The sequence below is a fragment of the Chiloscyllium punctatum genome, chromosome 10 (genome assembly GCF_047496795.1).
Source record: "Chiloscyllium punctatum isolate Juve2018m chromosome 10, sChiPun1.3, whole genome shotgun sequence".
Lineage (NCBI taxonomy): Eukaryota > Metazoa > Chordata > Chondrichthyes > Orectolobiformes > Hemiscylliidae > Chiloscyllium > Chiloscyllium punctatum.
Window position 1 is genome coordinate 122,571,095 of NC_092748.1, and position 16,647 is coordinate 122,587,741.

At 45.2% G+C, this 16,647-nt stretch overlaps 1 protein-coding gene across 1 annotated transcript in view; it reads right to left on the reverse strand.

Annotated features, from left to right (window-relative positions):
• Positions 1-14,552, reverse strand: part of LOC140482516 (unconventional myosin-X-like) — a 256,377-nt gene extending 241,825 nt beyond the window's left edge. The window contains exon 1 of the mRNA XM_072580068.1: positions 14,165-14,552. Coding sequence (XP_072436169.1) covers positions 14,165-14,194 — 30 coding nt within the window. The 5' untranslated portion in view covers positions 14,195-14,552. The remainder of the gene's footprint in view (positions 1-14,164) is intronic.
• Between the last annotated feature and the right edge of the window lie 2,095 nt (positions 14,553-16,647).

A 16,647-nucleotide genomic window follows, 5' to 3' on the forward strand; every position in this document is an offset into this window, starting at 1 on the left:
ATCAGAGACGGTTACAGAGAGTGCTGAACTCAGCCTGGACAATCACAAAGGCCAACCTCCCAGCTAGAGAATCCATCTACCAGCCCCGCTGTCGATGAAAGTCCACCAGCACTCTCAAAGATCCATCCCACCCTGGCAATGTTTTTTACAACCTCTACCATCGGGGAGAAGGTACAGAAACCTGAATACATGCACCAGCCGGTTTCGAAACAGTTTCTACCCTACTGTTGTTAGAATATTGAATGGACTCACAATCTTTTAACATTCACCTGTACCTGTGTTTTTGTTTTTGCCACTGTTTACCTATTATTTACTATCTATGCTACTTAACTCTGCGATCTGCCTGTATTCCTCTCAAGACAAAGCTTTTCACTGTGCCTCAATACACGTGACAATCAATTCAATTCAATTCAATTTAAGTTACCCTGGATCACATGTGCTTTCAGCTTCTTTAACAGTCTCCCATGTGGCACTTGATGAAAGGCCTTACTGAAATCCACATAGATTACATGAAGGTTTGACTAAACGAATCCAATTTTCAGCTTTTCTGGATGTGATTGCACTGGAGAGGATGCAGGGAAGATTTACCAGGATGTTGCCTGGGTTACAGAGTTTTAGTTATGGAGAGAGATGTTTTTACTGAAGGAGACTGAGAAAGGCACATGACTCAGATGTATAAAATTGTGAGGGCACACAGTCAGTTGGAAGAAACTTTTCCTCTTAAGGAAGGGACCAATGACCAGAGGACATAGATTTAAGGAGAGCGGCTCAAGATTTCAAGTGAATGTGATGTGAGGAAAAACGTTTTAGAACATAGATAGAACATAGAACAATACAGCACAGAACAGGCCCTTCGGCCCACGATGTTGTGCCGAACTTCTATCCTAGATTAAGCACCCATCCATGTACCTATCCAAATGTCGCTTAAAGGTCGCCAATGAATCTGACTCTACCACTCCCACGGGCAGCGCATTCCATGCCCCCACCACTCTCTGGGTAAAGAACCCACCCCTGACATCTCCCCTATACCTTCCACCCTTCACCTTAAATTTATGTCCCCTTGTAACACTCTGTTGTACCCGGGGAAAAAGTTTCTGACTGTCTACTCTATCTATTCCTCTGATCATCTTATAAACCTCTATCAAGTCACCCCTCATCCTTCGCCGTTCCAACGAGAAAAGGCCGAGAACTCTCAACCTATCCTCGTACGACCTACTCTCCATTCCAGGCAACATCCTGGTAAATCTTCTCTGCACCCTCTCCAAAGCTTCCACATCTTTCCTAAAGTGAGGCGACCAGAACTGCACACAGTACTCCAAATGTGGCCTAACCAAAGTCCTGTACAGCTGCAACATCACCTCACGACTCTTGAATTCAATCCCTCTGCTAATGAACGATAATACTCCATAGGCCTTCTTACAAACTCTATCCACCTGAGTGGCAACCTTCAAAGATCTATGTACATAGACCCCAAGATCCCTCTGTTCCTCCACCTGACCAAGAACCCTACCATTAACCCTGTATTCCGCATTCTTATTTGTTCTTCCAAAATGGACAACCTCACACTTGGCAGGGTTGAACTCCATCTGCCACTCCTCAGCCCAGCTCTGCATCATATCTAAGTCCCTCTGCAGCCGACAACAGCCCTCCTCACTGTCCACAACTCCACCTATCTTTGTATCATCTGCAAATTTACTGACCCACCCTTCGACTCCCTCCTCTAAGTCATTAATAAAAATTACAAACAGCAGAGGACCCAGAACTGATCCCTGCGGAACTCCACTTGTAACTGGACTCCATGCTGAATATTTACCATCTACCACCACTCTCTGACTTCGACCGGTTAGCCAGTTTTCTATCCAATTGGCCAAATTTCCCTCTATCCCATGCCTCCTGACTTTCTACATAAGCCTACCATGGGGAACCTTATCAAATGCCTTACTAAAATCCATGTACACTACATCCACTGCTCTACCCTCATCCACATGCTTGGTCACCTCCTCGAAGAATTCAATAAGACTTGTAAGGCAAGACCTACCCTTCACAAATCCGTGCTGGCTGTCCCTAATCAAGCAGTGTCTTTCCAGATACTCGTAAATCCTATCCCTCAGTACCCTTTCCATTACTTTGCCTACCACAGAAGTAAGACTAACTGGCCTGTAATTCCCGGGGTTATCCCTATTCCCTTTTTTGAACAGGGGCACAACATTCGCTACTCTCCAGTCCCCTGGTACCACCCCAGTTGCCAGTGAAGACGAGAAGATCATTGCCAACGGTACTGCAATTTCCTCTCTTGCTTCCCACATAATCCTAGGATATATCCCGTCAGGCCCGGGGGACTTGTCTATCCTCAAGTTGTTCAAAATGTCCAACACATCTTCCTTCCTAACAGGTATCTCTTCTAGCTTATCAGTCCGTTTCACACTCTCCTCTTCAACAATACGGTCCCTCTCGTTCGTAAATACTGAAGAGAAGTACTTGTTCAAGACCTCTCCTATCTCTTCCGACTCAATACACAGTCTCCCACCACTGTCCTTGATCGGACCTACCCTCGTTCTCGTCATTCTCAGGTTTCTCACATACGCATAGAATGCCTTGGGGTTATCCTTGATCCTATCCGCCAGGGATTTTTCATGGCCTCTCTTAGCTCTCCTAATCCCTTTCTTCAGCTCCCTCCTGGCTATCCTGTATCCCTCCACTGCTCTGTCTGAACCTTGTTTCCTCAACCTTATGTAAGCCTCCTTCTTCCTCTTTACTAGACATTCAACCTCCCTCGTCAACCAAGGCTCCCTCACACGACCATTTCTTTCCTGCCTGATCGGTACATACATATCAAGGACACGTCGTATCTGCTCCTTGAAAAAGTCCCACATTTCTACCACATCCTTCCCTGACAGCCTATGCTCCCAACGTATGCTCCTCAAATCCTGTCTTACAGCATCGTAATTTCCCTTCCCCCAATTGTAAAAACTTCCTTGTTGTGCGCACCTATCTCTCTCCATAACCAAGGTGAAAGTCACAGAATTGTGGTCGCCATCACCAAAATGTTCACCCACTAACAAGCCCACCACTTGTCCCGGTTCGTTACCGAGTACCAAATCCAATATGGCCTCCCCTCTGGTTGGACAATCTACATACTGCGTTAGAAAAGCTTCCTGGACACACTGCACAAACACCGCCCCATCCAATCTACTTGATCTAAAGAGCTTCCAATCAATATTTGGGAAGTTGAAGTCGCCCATGACTACGACCCTGTGGCTTCTGCACCTTTCCAAAATCTGTTTCCCAATCTGTTTCTCCACATCTCTGCTGCTATTGGGGGGCCTATAATAAACACCCAACAAGGTGACTGCACCTTTCCACAGCAAAGTGGGAATATGGAACTCAAAGGGTGGGAGATATAGAGACCCTCATCACACTGAAGGAGTATTTACAGTGTACTTGCAATACCAAGGCATAAAAGGCTCCATGCCAAATGCTATAAAATTGGATTAGAACAGTTAGGTGGTTGTTTTAACTGCTACAGACCTGATGAGCTGGAGCCCTGTAAGACCCTGTGACACTTTGGCCTGGAAGCTGTGACAACACAGCGAATATCTACATCAAGGGTCATTCGGGATATTGAAGTGACTGCTGGACAGGCACATAGAGAGCAGTGAGTTGAGGTTAAGTTACTATATTTTACATTAGGATTAAACCTTGGCACAACATCGTGGGCCAAAGGGCCTGTTCTATGCTGTACTTTTCTTTGTTCTATGTTCTAATTGCATTATAATTTCCCTTCCCCAGTTAAATACCTTCCCATATTGTCTGTTCCTCTCCCATTTCACTTGCCTTCCTAAAGTCTCAGCCTATTCTTCTTACCAAAGTGTATAACCTCACACTTTCCCATATTGTACTCTATCTGCCACTTTTTTGCCCACAATCCTAGCCTGTCTAAGTCCTTCTGCAGCTACCCGTTTCCTTAGCGCTACCTGTCATAGAGTCATAGAGATGTACAGCAAGGAAACAAACCCTTCGGTCCAACCTGTCCACGCCGACTAGATATCCCAACCCAATCTACTCCCACCTGCCACACCCGGCCCATATCGTTCCAAACTCTTCCTATTCATATACCCATCCAAATACCTCTTAAATGTTGCAATTGTACCAGCCTCCACCACTTCCTCTGGCAGCTCATTCCATACACGTACCACCCTGTCCCTTGAGACAAAAATAGAAATTGCTGGAAAAGCTCAGCAGGTCTGGCAGCATTTCTGAAAAGAAATCAGAGTTAACATTTCAGGTCGAGTGACCCTTCCTCAGAATTGATGGTGGCTCAGAAAATGTCTGTTTGTACACAGAAGGTAGGGTGGGGGGAGGGAGTAAGGACTAAATGACAGGTAGGGACAGAGCCCAAAGAGAAGAACAGTTGGACAGACAAATGTGTTGATAACACTCTGGTTAGGAGGGTGAATAGCTGTTAATGGGGACTGTTACAAGCTAACAATGTAATAGCAGACTGTGTGATAACAAGTCCTGATGTGTGGGGGTTGGGATAAGGACATGGGAGAGCTCAAGCCTGAAAGTTATTGAACTTGGTATTGAGTCTGAAAGGCTGCAGGATCCCCAAGTGGAAAATGAGGTGCTGTTCTTCCAGCTTGTGCTGAGCTTCACTGGACACTGCAGCAAGCATGAGGCAGAGATGTTGGTTAGAGACAAAAAAAACTGCAGATGCCAGCAGTGGTAGTAGAGGAGAAAGTGAGGACTGCAGATGCTGGAGATCAGAGCTGAAAATGATGCCCGAGATGTCGATTCTCCTGCTCCTTGGATGCTGCCTGACCTGCTGCGCTTTTCCAGCAACACATTTTCAGCAGTGATAGTAGAGGCAGATACATGGAAGATCATACAATAAAGGGTATGTAGGTTAGTCTGATCATTGGGTAGGATAAAAGGTTAGCACAATATCAAGGGCTGAATGGCCTGTACTGTTCTACATTGATTTCCAAGGTAGACAAGCAGGAGGCATGGAGTACACAGAAAGAAAGTGAGGACTGCAGATGCTGGAGATTAGAGTCGAGAGTGTGGTGCTACAAAATCACAACAGGTCAGGTAGCATCTGAGAAGCAGGAGAATCAACGTTTTGGGCATAAACCCTTCATCAGGAATCATTCTTAATGAAGGGCTTATGCCTGAAGCATCGATTCACCTGCTCTTCAGATGCTGCCTGGCCTGCTGTCATTTTCCAGCACCACACTCTCGGGCAGGAAGAACACAGCAAGCCAGGCAGCATCAAGAGGTTTGTGTGTAACCCTTCTTCCAGGCCACTTCAGACCGCAGGCAACTGGAAATTCAGGGGTTTTTTTTGCAAACAGAATGCAAGTGTTCTGCAAAGCGGTCACTCAGTCTAAACTTCATTTCCCCAGTGTAGAGCAGACTACATTGTGCAGGTAAAGTGCTGCTACAACTGGCAGGTCTGTTTGGGTCCTTGAATAGTGAGGAGGAGGGAGATAAATGGACAGATATTACACCTTCTACAGTTGCAGTAGAAGGTGTTGTGAGGATGTCCCTTCAGTTATCTTTGTGTCAGCTCCAAACTTAGCGACAATGTTCTCACTTCCTTCATCCAGATCATTAATGTATAATGTGAATGGTCCCAGCACTGACTCCTGAGGAACTCCACTTCCTCCAGACCAAAGGTGTAGCCATGGGCACACGTATGGGCCCCAGCTATGCCTGTCTCTTTGTTGGCTATGTAGAACAGTTGATCTTCCGTAATTACACCGGCACCACTCCCCACCTCTTCCTCCGCTACATTGATGACTGCATTGGCGCCACCTCGTGCTCCCGTGAGGAGGTTGAGCAATTCATCAACTTCACCAACACATTCCACCCTGACCTTAAATTTACCTGGACTATCTCTGACACCTCGCTCCCCTTCCTGGACCTCTCCATCTCCATTAGTGACGACCGACGTGACACTGACATTTTTTACAAACCCACTGACTCCCATAGCTACCTGGATTACACCTCTTCCCACCCTACCTCTTGCAAAAATGCCATCCCGTATTCCCAATTTCTCCGCCTCCGCCGTATCTGCTCCCAGGAGGACAAGTTCCACCATAGGACACACCAGATGGCCTCCTTCTTTAGAGACCGCAATTTCCCTTCCCACGTGGTTAAAGATGCCCTCCAACGCATCTCGTCCACATCCCGCACCTCCGCCCTCAGACCCCACCCCTCCAACCATAACAAGGACAGAACGCCCCTGGTGCTCACCTTCCACCCTACAAACCTTCGCATCAACCAAATCATCCACCGACATTTCCACCACCTCCAAAAAGACCCCACCACCAGGGATATATTTCCCTCCCCACCCCTTTCCGCCTTCCGCAAAGACCGTTCCCTCCGTGACTACCTGGTCAGGTCCACACCCCCCTACGACCCACCCTCCCATTCTGGCACTTTCCCCTGCCACCGCAGGAACTGTAAAACCTGTGTCCACACCTCCTCCCTCACCTCTATCCAAGGCCCTAAAGGAGCCTTCCACATCCATCAAAGTTTCACCTGCACATCCACCAATATCATTTATTGTATCCGTTGCTCCCGATGTGGTCTCCTCTACATTGGGGAGACTGGGCGCCTCCTAGCAGAGCGCTTTAGGGAACATCTCCGAGACACCCGCACCAATCAACCAAACCGCCCCGTGGCCCAACATTTCAACTCCCCCTCCCACTCTGCCGAGGACATGGAGGTCCTGGGCCTCCTTCACCGCCGCTCCCTCACCACCCGACGCCTGGAGGAAGAACGCCTCATCTTCCGCCTCGGAACACTTCAACCCCAGGGCATCAATGTGGACTTCAACAGCTTCCTCATTTCCCCTTCCCCCACCTCATCCTAGTTTCAAACTTCCAGCTCAGTTACTGTCTCCTTGACTTGTCCGACCTGCCTATCTTCTTTTCCACCTATCCACTCCACCCTCTCCTCCTTGACCTATCACCTTCATCCCCTCCCCCACTCATCCATTGTACTCTATGCTACTCTCTCCCCACCCCCACCCTCCTCTAGCTTATCTCTCCATGCTTCAGGCTCACTGCCTTTATTCCTGATGAAGGGCTTTTGCCCGAAACGTTGATTTCGCTGCTCGTTGGATGCTGCCTGAACTGCTGTGCTCTTCCAGCACCACTAATCCAGTATTTGATTTTCAGCATCTGCAGTCATTGTTTTACCTTCCTGAGGAACTCCACTAGTCACCAGCTGCCATCCTGAAAAACACCCTTTTATCCTTGCTCTTTGCTTTCTGCCAATCTACTATCCCTGTCAGTAACTTGCCCCTTATACCATGGGTTCATCTTATTTAGCAGCCTCCTGTGTTTAAGGCCTTCTGTAAATCCAAATAATCATGTCCAGCTTGCTCATTACCTCAAAGAATTCTAACAGATTTGTCAGGCATGACCTCCTCTAGAAAAAGCCGTTTACCAAGCACTTCCAAGTACTCTGCAATCTCGTCCTTAAAATGGACTCTCAAGTCTTACTAACAAATAATGTCAGGGTAACTGGCCTACAATTTCCTGTCTTCTGCCTCCATTCCTCCTTAAACAGGAGTGTTACATTAGCCATTTTCCAGTCCTACAGGTCCCTCCCTGACTCCAGTGATTTCTAATAGATCACCACCAATACCACAGTTCAGGCAGCATCCGAGGAGCAGGAAAATCGACATTTCGGGCAAAAGCCCTTCATTGGGAATAGCTCTATTCCTGATGAAGGGCTTTTGCCTGAAACATCAATTTTCCTGCTCCTCGGATGCTGCCTGAACTGTTGTGCTTTTCCAGCACCACTCTAATCTAGAATCTGGTTTCCAGCATCTGCAGTCCTTGTTTTTACCCTGTTTTCAATACCTCCACAATCCCCTCAGCTTTCTCCATCAGCTCATTGGATGTAGTGATTTATCCCATCTTCAGACCTTTCAGCTTCCTTAGCATCTTCTCCTCAGCGATGACTACTACACTTACCTCTGCCTCGACTCTTTTGAAATTCTGGTACGCTAATGGTGTCTTCCATTGAAAACTAATGCAAAGTACCTACTTAATTTCTCTGCCATTTATTTGTTCCCCATTACCACATTCCCAGCTTCACTTTCCAGTGTCCAATGTCCACTCTTGCCTCTGTCTCACACTTGTCAAAAAAACTCTTGCAATCTCCTTTTACATTACTAGCTAGCTTACCCTCATAATTCACCTTCTCCCCCCCTTATTGTTTTTTTTTAAGTTATCCTCTGTTGGTTTTTAAAGCCTCCCCAATCTTCTGGCTTCCTACTAATCTTCACATTGTAAGCTTTTTCTTTTGCTGGTATGCTATCCCTGACTTCCCTTGTCAGCCATTGTTGCCTCATTCTCCCCTTAATAGGTTTCTTCTTCGTTGGAATGAATTTCTGCTGTGCCTCCCAAATTTACCCAGAAACTCCTTCTATTACTACTACACCCTCTTCCCTGCTCAGCTCGACTTCCAATCAATTCTGGCCAGCTCCCTCATCATGTCATTGTAGTTACCTTTACTCAAGCATAATACCGTTACATGCGATTTCAGCTCTCCCTCTCAAACTATAGGGTGAATTCTATCATATAATGTAATTAACTCAGAGGTAGGTAACTTCTTGATTAGTAAGGGCATCAAGGGTTACAATGAGAAAGCAGGAGAATGGGGTAGAGAAACATATCAGCCATGATCGAATGTGATCAGCAGATTGGCCTAGTTCTGCTCCTGTATCTTGTGATCTTACTGACATGTTGTCATGGGGGAAAACATTCTCATGGTCTACCCTCTTGATGCCGCTCATAATTCTATACCTCTCATTCAGATCATCCTCAACATCCTCTGCTCCAAAGAAAACAAACTCAGCTTATTCAGTCTCTTCTCATCAGAGAGACTTTTCATCTCAGGCAATAGTGTGGCACTCCCTCAGTACTGACCCTCCAACAGTGCAGCACTCCCTCAGTACTGACCCTCTAATAGCGTGGTGTTCCCTCAGTACTGACCCTCTAGCAAAGTGGTGTGCACTCAGCACTGACCCTCCAGCAATGCTGCCCTCCCTCAGTACTGAGAGTGTAGTACCTCCTAAGTACTGATGGGGAGCTCTGTCAGTACAGATCTTCTGGCCTATTTTTCTATGAAGTCACTTCTGCTGCATGGTTTGAACTCTTTAATGATCCCTTGGATCACTGGGACAGTTTTTCAGAAAGACAGTACCTCTACAAGCAGGACAGTCTGTACCTGAACCAGAATGGGGCTAAGATCCTTGCGGGAGGGTTTGGTCATGCTGATGAGAGGAGTTTAAACTATTCCAGCAGGGCAAGGGACACTGTTAGTTCAATAGTTCAAAGATTGGTGGAGTTGTGAATCGCGTAAAAAGTTGTCAAAGGATATATATCGGTTGCAGATATGAGCTGAGAAATGGTAGATGAAGTTTAATCTGAATAAGTGCAAGCTGCTGCACTTTGGGAGATCAAATGTTTAAGGAAAGTACACAATTAATGGCAGGACCCTGAACAGAATTGATGTACAGAGGGAACTTGGGGTTCAAGTCCATAGCTCCCTGAAAGTGGCCACATGAGTAGATAGGGTGGTGAAGAAAGCATGTTTGCCTTTATTGGTCAGGGAATTGAGTACAACAGCAAGGTTGAAATTTTGCAGCTTTATAAGACTTTGGTTAGGCCACACTTAAGAGTATTGCATTCAATTCTGATCATCGCATTACAGGAAGAATGTGGAGGTTTTGGAGAAGGTGCATAAGAGATTTACCAGGATGCTGCCTGGATTAGAGGGTATGAGCTATAAGGAGAGGCTAGAAAAACTCGGGTCATTTTCTCTGGAGCAACAGAGGCTGAGGGGGTCTTGATAGAAGTCTATAAAATTATGAAATGTATAGATAGAGTTGATGGTCAGAATCTTTTTCCCAGAGTTAAAATGTCTATTACCAGGTTACATACATTTAAGGTGAGAGGGAGATATTTCAAAGGAGATGTGAGGTGCAAGTTATTTTACACAGAGTGGTAGGAGTGTGGAACACATTGCCAGATGGAGGCCGATACAATAGGGGCATTTATTATTTTAGATAAGGATATGAATATGCAAGGAATGGAGAGATATAGACCAAGAACAGGCAGAAGGGATTAGTTTAATTTGGCACCATGTTTGGCACAAAATGGTGTTTGTGTGTTCCTGTGTTCAATGGTAACATAGCTTTCAAATGGAACCAAGGCAGACCTGGTTCAGCCATGTTTGCCTCAACTGAGTAAGATAAAGATAAACGGCCTCTATTTTAATGCCAGGAATATTAGAGGTAAAACAGGTGAGTTGTATGGATTGACAAATGGAATTGCAGTGTTGTTGCTAATACTGAGGTGTAGTTGAAGGAGGGAAAAGACTGTCAACTTAATATTTCAGGCTATAGGATCAAGCAGGACAGGTAAGGATGAAAAAGTGGAGGTGGTCTTGTATTGTTAGTTAGAGAGTCAGTTAGTGCAGTAAGGGGAGACTGTATTTTGGAAGGGTCATCAAATGAGGTTTTAAGGGAAGAATTTGGGAATTAAAAAGGGACAGTCACACTGTTAGGAATGTATAATAGGCCCTGAAACAGTCAGTGGGTAATTAAGGAGCAGATATGTAGCCAATTCACTGATAGATGTAAAAATTATAACAATCAGGTTAATAGGAGATTCCAGCTGCCACAATATAATAATTGTAACGGTATAAAGAGTTCAGAGGAGCCATATTTCTTCAAACAGCACTGGACCTAATTCTAAGCAACAAAGAAGGACAGGTGTTTGAGGTGACAGTGGGGGAGCATTTTGGTGATAGCAACCCAACGCTGTTTGTTTTAATTTTGTAAAGGAAAAGGATAAATGTGGTCTACAAAAAAGAGTTTTTGGATTATCGCAGAGAAGATTATTTTATTAAAATAAAACAGGAAATTGGCTAAAATAAACTGGGAATAGCTAGTGGAGGGTAAATCTTCAGCAGAATAGAGGAAAGCATTCGAAAAGGTACTGGACAGAATATGGGCAGAACATGTTCCCTTTATGGTGAAATGTAGCAGCAATAAGCTGAGAGAACCCTGGATGTTGAGGAATATTAAGGACTTAGTGAGTTTTGAGAAGATTTGTAGCTCAGGTTGAGGTTCTGGATGTGGGTTTGCTCACTGAGCTAGAATGTTAGTTTTCAGATGTTTCATCATCATACTAGGTAACATCATCAGTGAGCCTCCAGAAGAAGCCCTGGTGGTGTAGCCCACTTTCTATTTATATGTTTGGGTTTCCTTGAGTTGATGATGTCATTTCCTATGGTGATGTAATTTCCTGTTCTTTTTCTCAGGGAGTGGTGAATGGGATCCAAGTCAATGTGTTTGTTGATAGTATTCTGGTTGGAATGCCATGCTTCAAGGAATTATCGTGCATGTCTCTGTTTGTGTCATAGGAAATGACATCACCAACCCAAACATATAAATATGAACAGGCCACACCACCAGTGTTCCATTCGGAGGCTCACTGAAGATGGTACCTAGTATGGTGACAAAACGCCTGAAAACGAACCGTCCAGCTCAGCGAGCAAATCTATATCCAGATATTCAGGACTGGATAAAAAGGAAAAGACAGCGTTTTAACAGGCACAAACAAAGCAAATCAACGGTCACCTGAGAGGAATATAGAAAGTGCAGAGTCAAACTCAAGAAAGCAGTTAGGAAATCAAAGAGGATATGAGATAACACTGAGATTAGGAAGAATCCCAAGATACTCTACAAATAAAGTCAAGGGGAAGAGAATAACCAAGAAAAGAGTAGGATCCAAAAACACAAATTGCTGGAAAAGCTTGGCAGGTCTGGCAACATCTGTGGAGAGAAATCAGGGTTTAAGTTTCAGATTGGGTAACTCTTCCTGACAACTTGACCGGAAATGTTAACTGATTTCTCTCCAAGATGCTGCCAGACATGCTGCGTTTTGCCAGCAATTTCTATTTTTGTTTCTGATTTACGGGATCTATAAATTTTAAAGAGTAGGATCGATTAGGGACCAAGGGGGCAATCTATGTTCGGAGCCAGAGGACATTGGTAAAGTGGGTAAATGAGTAATTTAAATCTGTCTTTACCCATGAGAAGGAAGTTGCAAGTACAGAATTCAAGAAAATGAGCTATGAAGTTCTTGATTGGTAATAGAAGTGAGGAAGTATTGGAGTTTTGGTGCATTTAAAAGTGAACAAATCCCCAGATCTAGATGAGTTGTATCCCAGGCTGCTGCATGAGATGAGGGAGAGAAATGCAGAGGCCCTGACCTAAATTTTTTAATCATCTATGGCGTCAGTGGAAGTGCCAGAGAATTGGAGCATGGCTAATGTGGTTCCACTTACCAAGAAGGATGGGAGAAGTAGATCTGGGAATTATAGATAAGTGAGCTTAACAACAGTGGTAGGGAAGATAGTGGAGAAAATAGTGAAGGAGAAAATTAATCTCTATTTGGACAGGTAAGGTTTGATCAAGGATAGCCAGCATGGCTATGTCAAAGAGAGGTCATGCCGAATGAATTTCATCAAAATTTTTTGAGGAGGTGACCAGATGTGTTGATCAGGATAGGGCAGTTGATGTAGTTTATATGGATTCTCAACATAGTCCCACATGGGAAACTGCTAAAAAAGTTCAAGCTCATGGGATCCAGGGAAACCTGGTGAGTTGGATCCAAAATTTGTTTTGTAGTAGGAGACCCAGGGTTGTGGTAAAAGGCTTTTTGTGTGACTGGAGCCCAGTCTGCAGTGACATACCACATGGATTGGTGCTGGGTCTCTTATTGTTGTGATATTTATAAATAATGTAGATGAGAAGGTTGGGGGTGGGTAGGGTGGGCAATGGTAAGTAGGTTTGCAGATGGCACAAACATTGGCAGTGAGGGCAAGGTCTTAGGTTACAGGATGATATTGACATATTGGTCAGATGGGCAGATCAGTGGCAGATGGAATTTAATCCTGGAAAGTATGATTGATGCACTTTGGAAGAAGCTAAGAAAACAAAGGAATTATTCAATGAATGGTAGGACATGAAGAAGCTCAGAGGAACAGAGGCATCTTGGGAGCTTGTCCACAGGTGCTTGAAGGTGGCAGGACAAGTTAACAGGATAGCTAAGAAGGCATATGCAACATTTGCCTGTATCAGTCAAGGCATTAATTATAATAGCAGGAAGGATATATTAGAGCTATACAGGACCTTGGTTTGGCTACAGCTGGAGTACTGTATATTGTTCTGGTCCCCATACCATAGGAAGGATGTGATGGTAATGGAGGGGGTGCAGAGGAGATTCACCAGGATGTTGCCTGGGATGGTGCATTTCAGTGATGGAAAGGGCTGGATAAGTTCAGCCTGTTTTCTTTCTAGGAGAGAAAGTTGAGGGGGACCTGACAGAGGCGTATGCGAATCTGAAGGGCAAGCACAGGGTGAAGAGAAAGCAGCTCTTCCCCTTCATAGGGAGCACTTTTTTAAAAAGTGAAAGGCAGAAGGTTTGGAAGGAATTTGAGGAACTTTTTTTTCACCCAGTCAGTGGATGGAGCCTGGCATGCACTGCCTTGGAGGGTAGTTAAGGAAGGAAACCTCACAACCTTTAAATATATCACTTTAAAAAGTCATAACCTTGAAGGTTATGGGCCTAGTGTGGGAAAGTGGGACTGGTGTCCATAGTGTATTTTCAGTGGTACAAGTTTGATGGGTTAAAGGACCTCTTCCATATTGTCTGATTTTACGAATGTTGAAGGGGCAGAATCACAGGGATCTCGGGTTCCAAATACTCTCATAACCTCTAACTTGCCACAGCCCAATTATTACATGTCAATCCCACTCCAATCATGCTCCATACCAATCCCCGGCCAACCCCTAGCCAAGCCCCAGCCAATCGCAGACCAATTCCAAGCCATTCCCAGACTGGACAATTCCAGACCAGTCCTGATGGGCACTCCCAGCCGAGTCCTGGGACAATTCTAGACCCATGCTGGATTTATCCCGGGACAGTTCCGGACAATCCCGAGTGGCCTCAATGATGAAACTGTCCGGTTGCTAGAAATTGTGAAGTTTACTTAATGATCTGTTACTGCTGGGATGTAACGGAGAAAGGGGAACCATTAACCATCAGGGTCAGGCTAGAAGCTCACTCACCTCTCTCAGGAACTTGTCCATAATGTCCATACACTGTTTCAATCCCAGCAATGCAGCGTCTTATTTCAGTTCAGGGGCAGAAGATATTGGAAATGTGGACGGAGAACATATTGGATCTGTCGGTAAACGGACACCCAGAAGAGAGAGAGCCCAGAGAGAGAGAGAGAGAGGGGGATATGCCGATACTGATCCTGCAGAGGAGCACTCACTCACTCCGTCCGTCCGACCCTCTCTCCCCTCTCTCTATTCCTCTGTCTCCTTCCCCTGATTATTTGTCTGTATCCTTCTATACCCCTCTGCCTTTCTCTCTCTCTCGTCATCACTTGCCGGCACACTCGGTCTGGAGAAACACCCTCAGTGCCTGAGCCAGGCTGGGTCAGAGCTTCAGGATCCTCTCTCCTCCTACCAGCCCATATATGGACCCGGCTCATTTCCCCTCCCCCAGTTCCTGCCCAGCAATCAGTTTAACTCATTCACAGCTAAACCCATTGCAGTTGTATCTGATAACGGAGGGACTTTAAACAATAAATAACAGGCAAATGCTCAGAAACGGGATTAGGCTAAAGCTATTTCAATTATTACCTCAAGTTCAATGGCCCACAGGAATTCTTACTCTGTCGAACACAGAGATATCTTGATAAGTCAGTAACAGGGGCAGGGAGCCTGTCTCCCCAAATCCAACCACCACCAACAGAGGCTGCAAGCAGCAACCTTCAAGATGAAGGGCTTTTGCCCGAAACGTCGATTTCGAAGTTATTTGGATGCTGCCTGAACTGCTGTGCTCTTCCAGCACCACTAATCCAGAACCCTATACATTGTCATTTCAGAGTAGCAGTCAGCATAACAGCCTGACAATCCATCAGTATCTACTGTACCCCATTACACACGATTTCTAAACAGATGGAATGAGCTGCTAGAGGATGTAGTGGAGGCTGGTACAATTGCAACATTGAAGAGGCATTTGGATGGGTATATGAATAGGAAGGGTTTGGAGGGATATGGGCCGGGTGCTGGCAGGTGGGACTAGATTGGGTTGGGATATCTGGTTGGCATGGACAGGTTGGACCGAAGGGTCTGTTTCCATGCCGTACATCTCTATGACTCTACATTAAATGAAACCCCCAACATTGCAAAGTTTTGCAGCCAACACAGACTCTCTGAAATGCCACTATTTGTAATGAAAGAAACAGGGTCCAAACACTGTTCTGGGATAAACCTCCCCTCTACTCTATTCCTCTCCCTTCTTCAGCTTCCTCTCTCCTCAAACCTCCTGCTTCTCATCTTATTACCCTCCCCCATCACCAGTCCTCCCTTCCCTAACCCTCCTCCTCATCACCCCTTCCTCTTTCCCTCCACCTCACTTCATTCTCCCACTCCACACAACTACTTTCCACCGAGTACTGTGATGAAGCAAGGTTAATTAGTAATGTAAATTAACTGTAATTAGTATCCATAAAAGATCCACTGGGAAATTGTGACAATAATAATGAATCCATGCAGTACATTTGAGAGTGATATATACCAATCTGAAAACAGAATCTTAAAGAAAGCCAGTTACATCATTGAGGGAAAACTGGCCAAGAATAATTGGGTAAATAGACTAAAAGGAATGGTGTAATAACAATGGGTGGCACGGTGGCACAGTGGTTAGCACTGCTGCCTCACAGCACCAGAGACCTGGGTTCAATTCCTACCTCAGGCAACTGACTGTGTAGAGTTTGCACATTCTCCCTGTGCCTGTGTGGGTTTGCTCTGGTTTCCTTCCACAGTCCAAAAATATACAGGTTAGGTGAATTGGCCATGCTAAATTGCCTGTAGTGTTAGGTGTAGGGGTCTGGGTCAGTGTGGACTTGTTGGGCTGAAGGGCCTGTTTCCATGCTGTAAGTAATCTAATACTCAGCTTAAAACAAACTGTGGGAAGCATAGTTACATTCAAACAGAATGATGCTGAGTGCCAGGTTTCTGTCTTGGACTGAATTCTCTAATTATTTTTCCTTATTGGCCTGAGATGGGATAACCAAGGTCAGCATTTACTTATTCCCCATCTTGGAGGGCCATTTCAGAGACCGGTCAGGAGTCGGTCACATTTCTGTGAATTGGAGTCACATGAGATCATCCTAGAAAAGGAGAGGTTTCCCTTCCTGAAGGTTACTGCTGAACCAGATGGGTTTTTACTAAAATTGATGATATTTTCAAAGCCATCCTTACCTGGCCCAGCCCATATGTAACTTCAGACCCATAAGTAATGTGGGTTGACTCTTAGAGGCCATTCAGTTTGAGGGCAATTGAGGAAGGACCACAAATGCTGACCTTGGCAGCTATGACCATATCATATGAAAGAATAACAGGGAAAGCAAAACCAAATTCATCCAGCAGTAACCACTAAAATGAAATCTGAATCCACATCATCAGAGCATTTACCAAGGATTACTAGCCCAATATATTACCTGTACACCACCATCTTCCCACTGATAAAATAACTA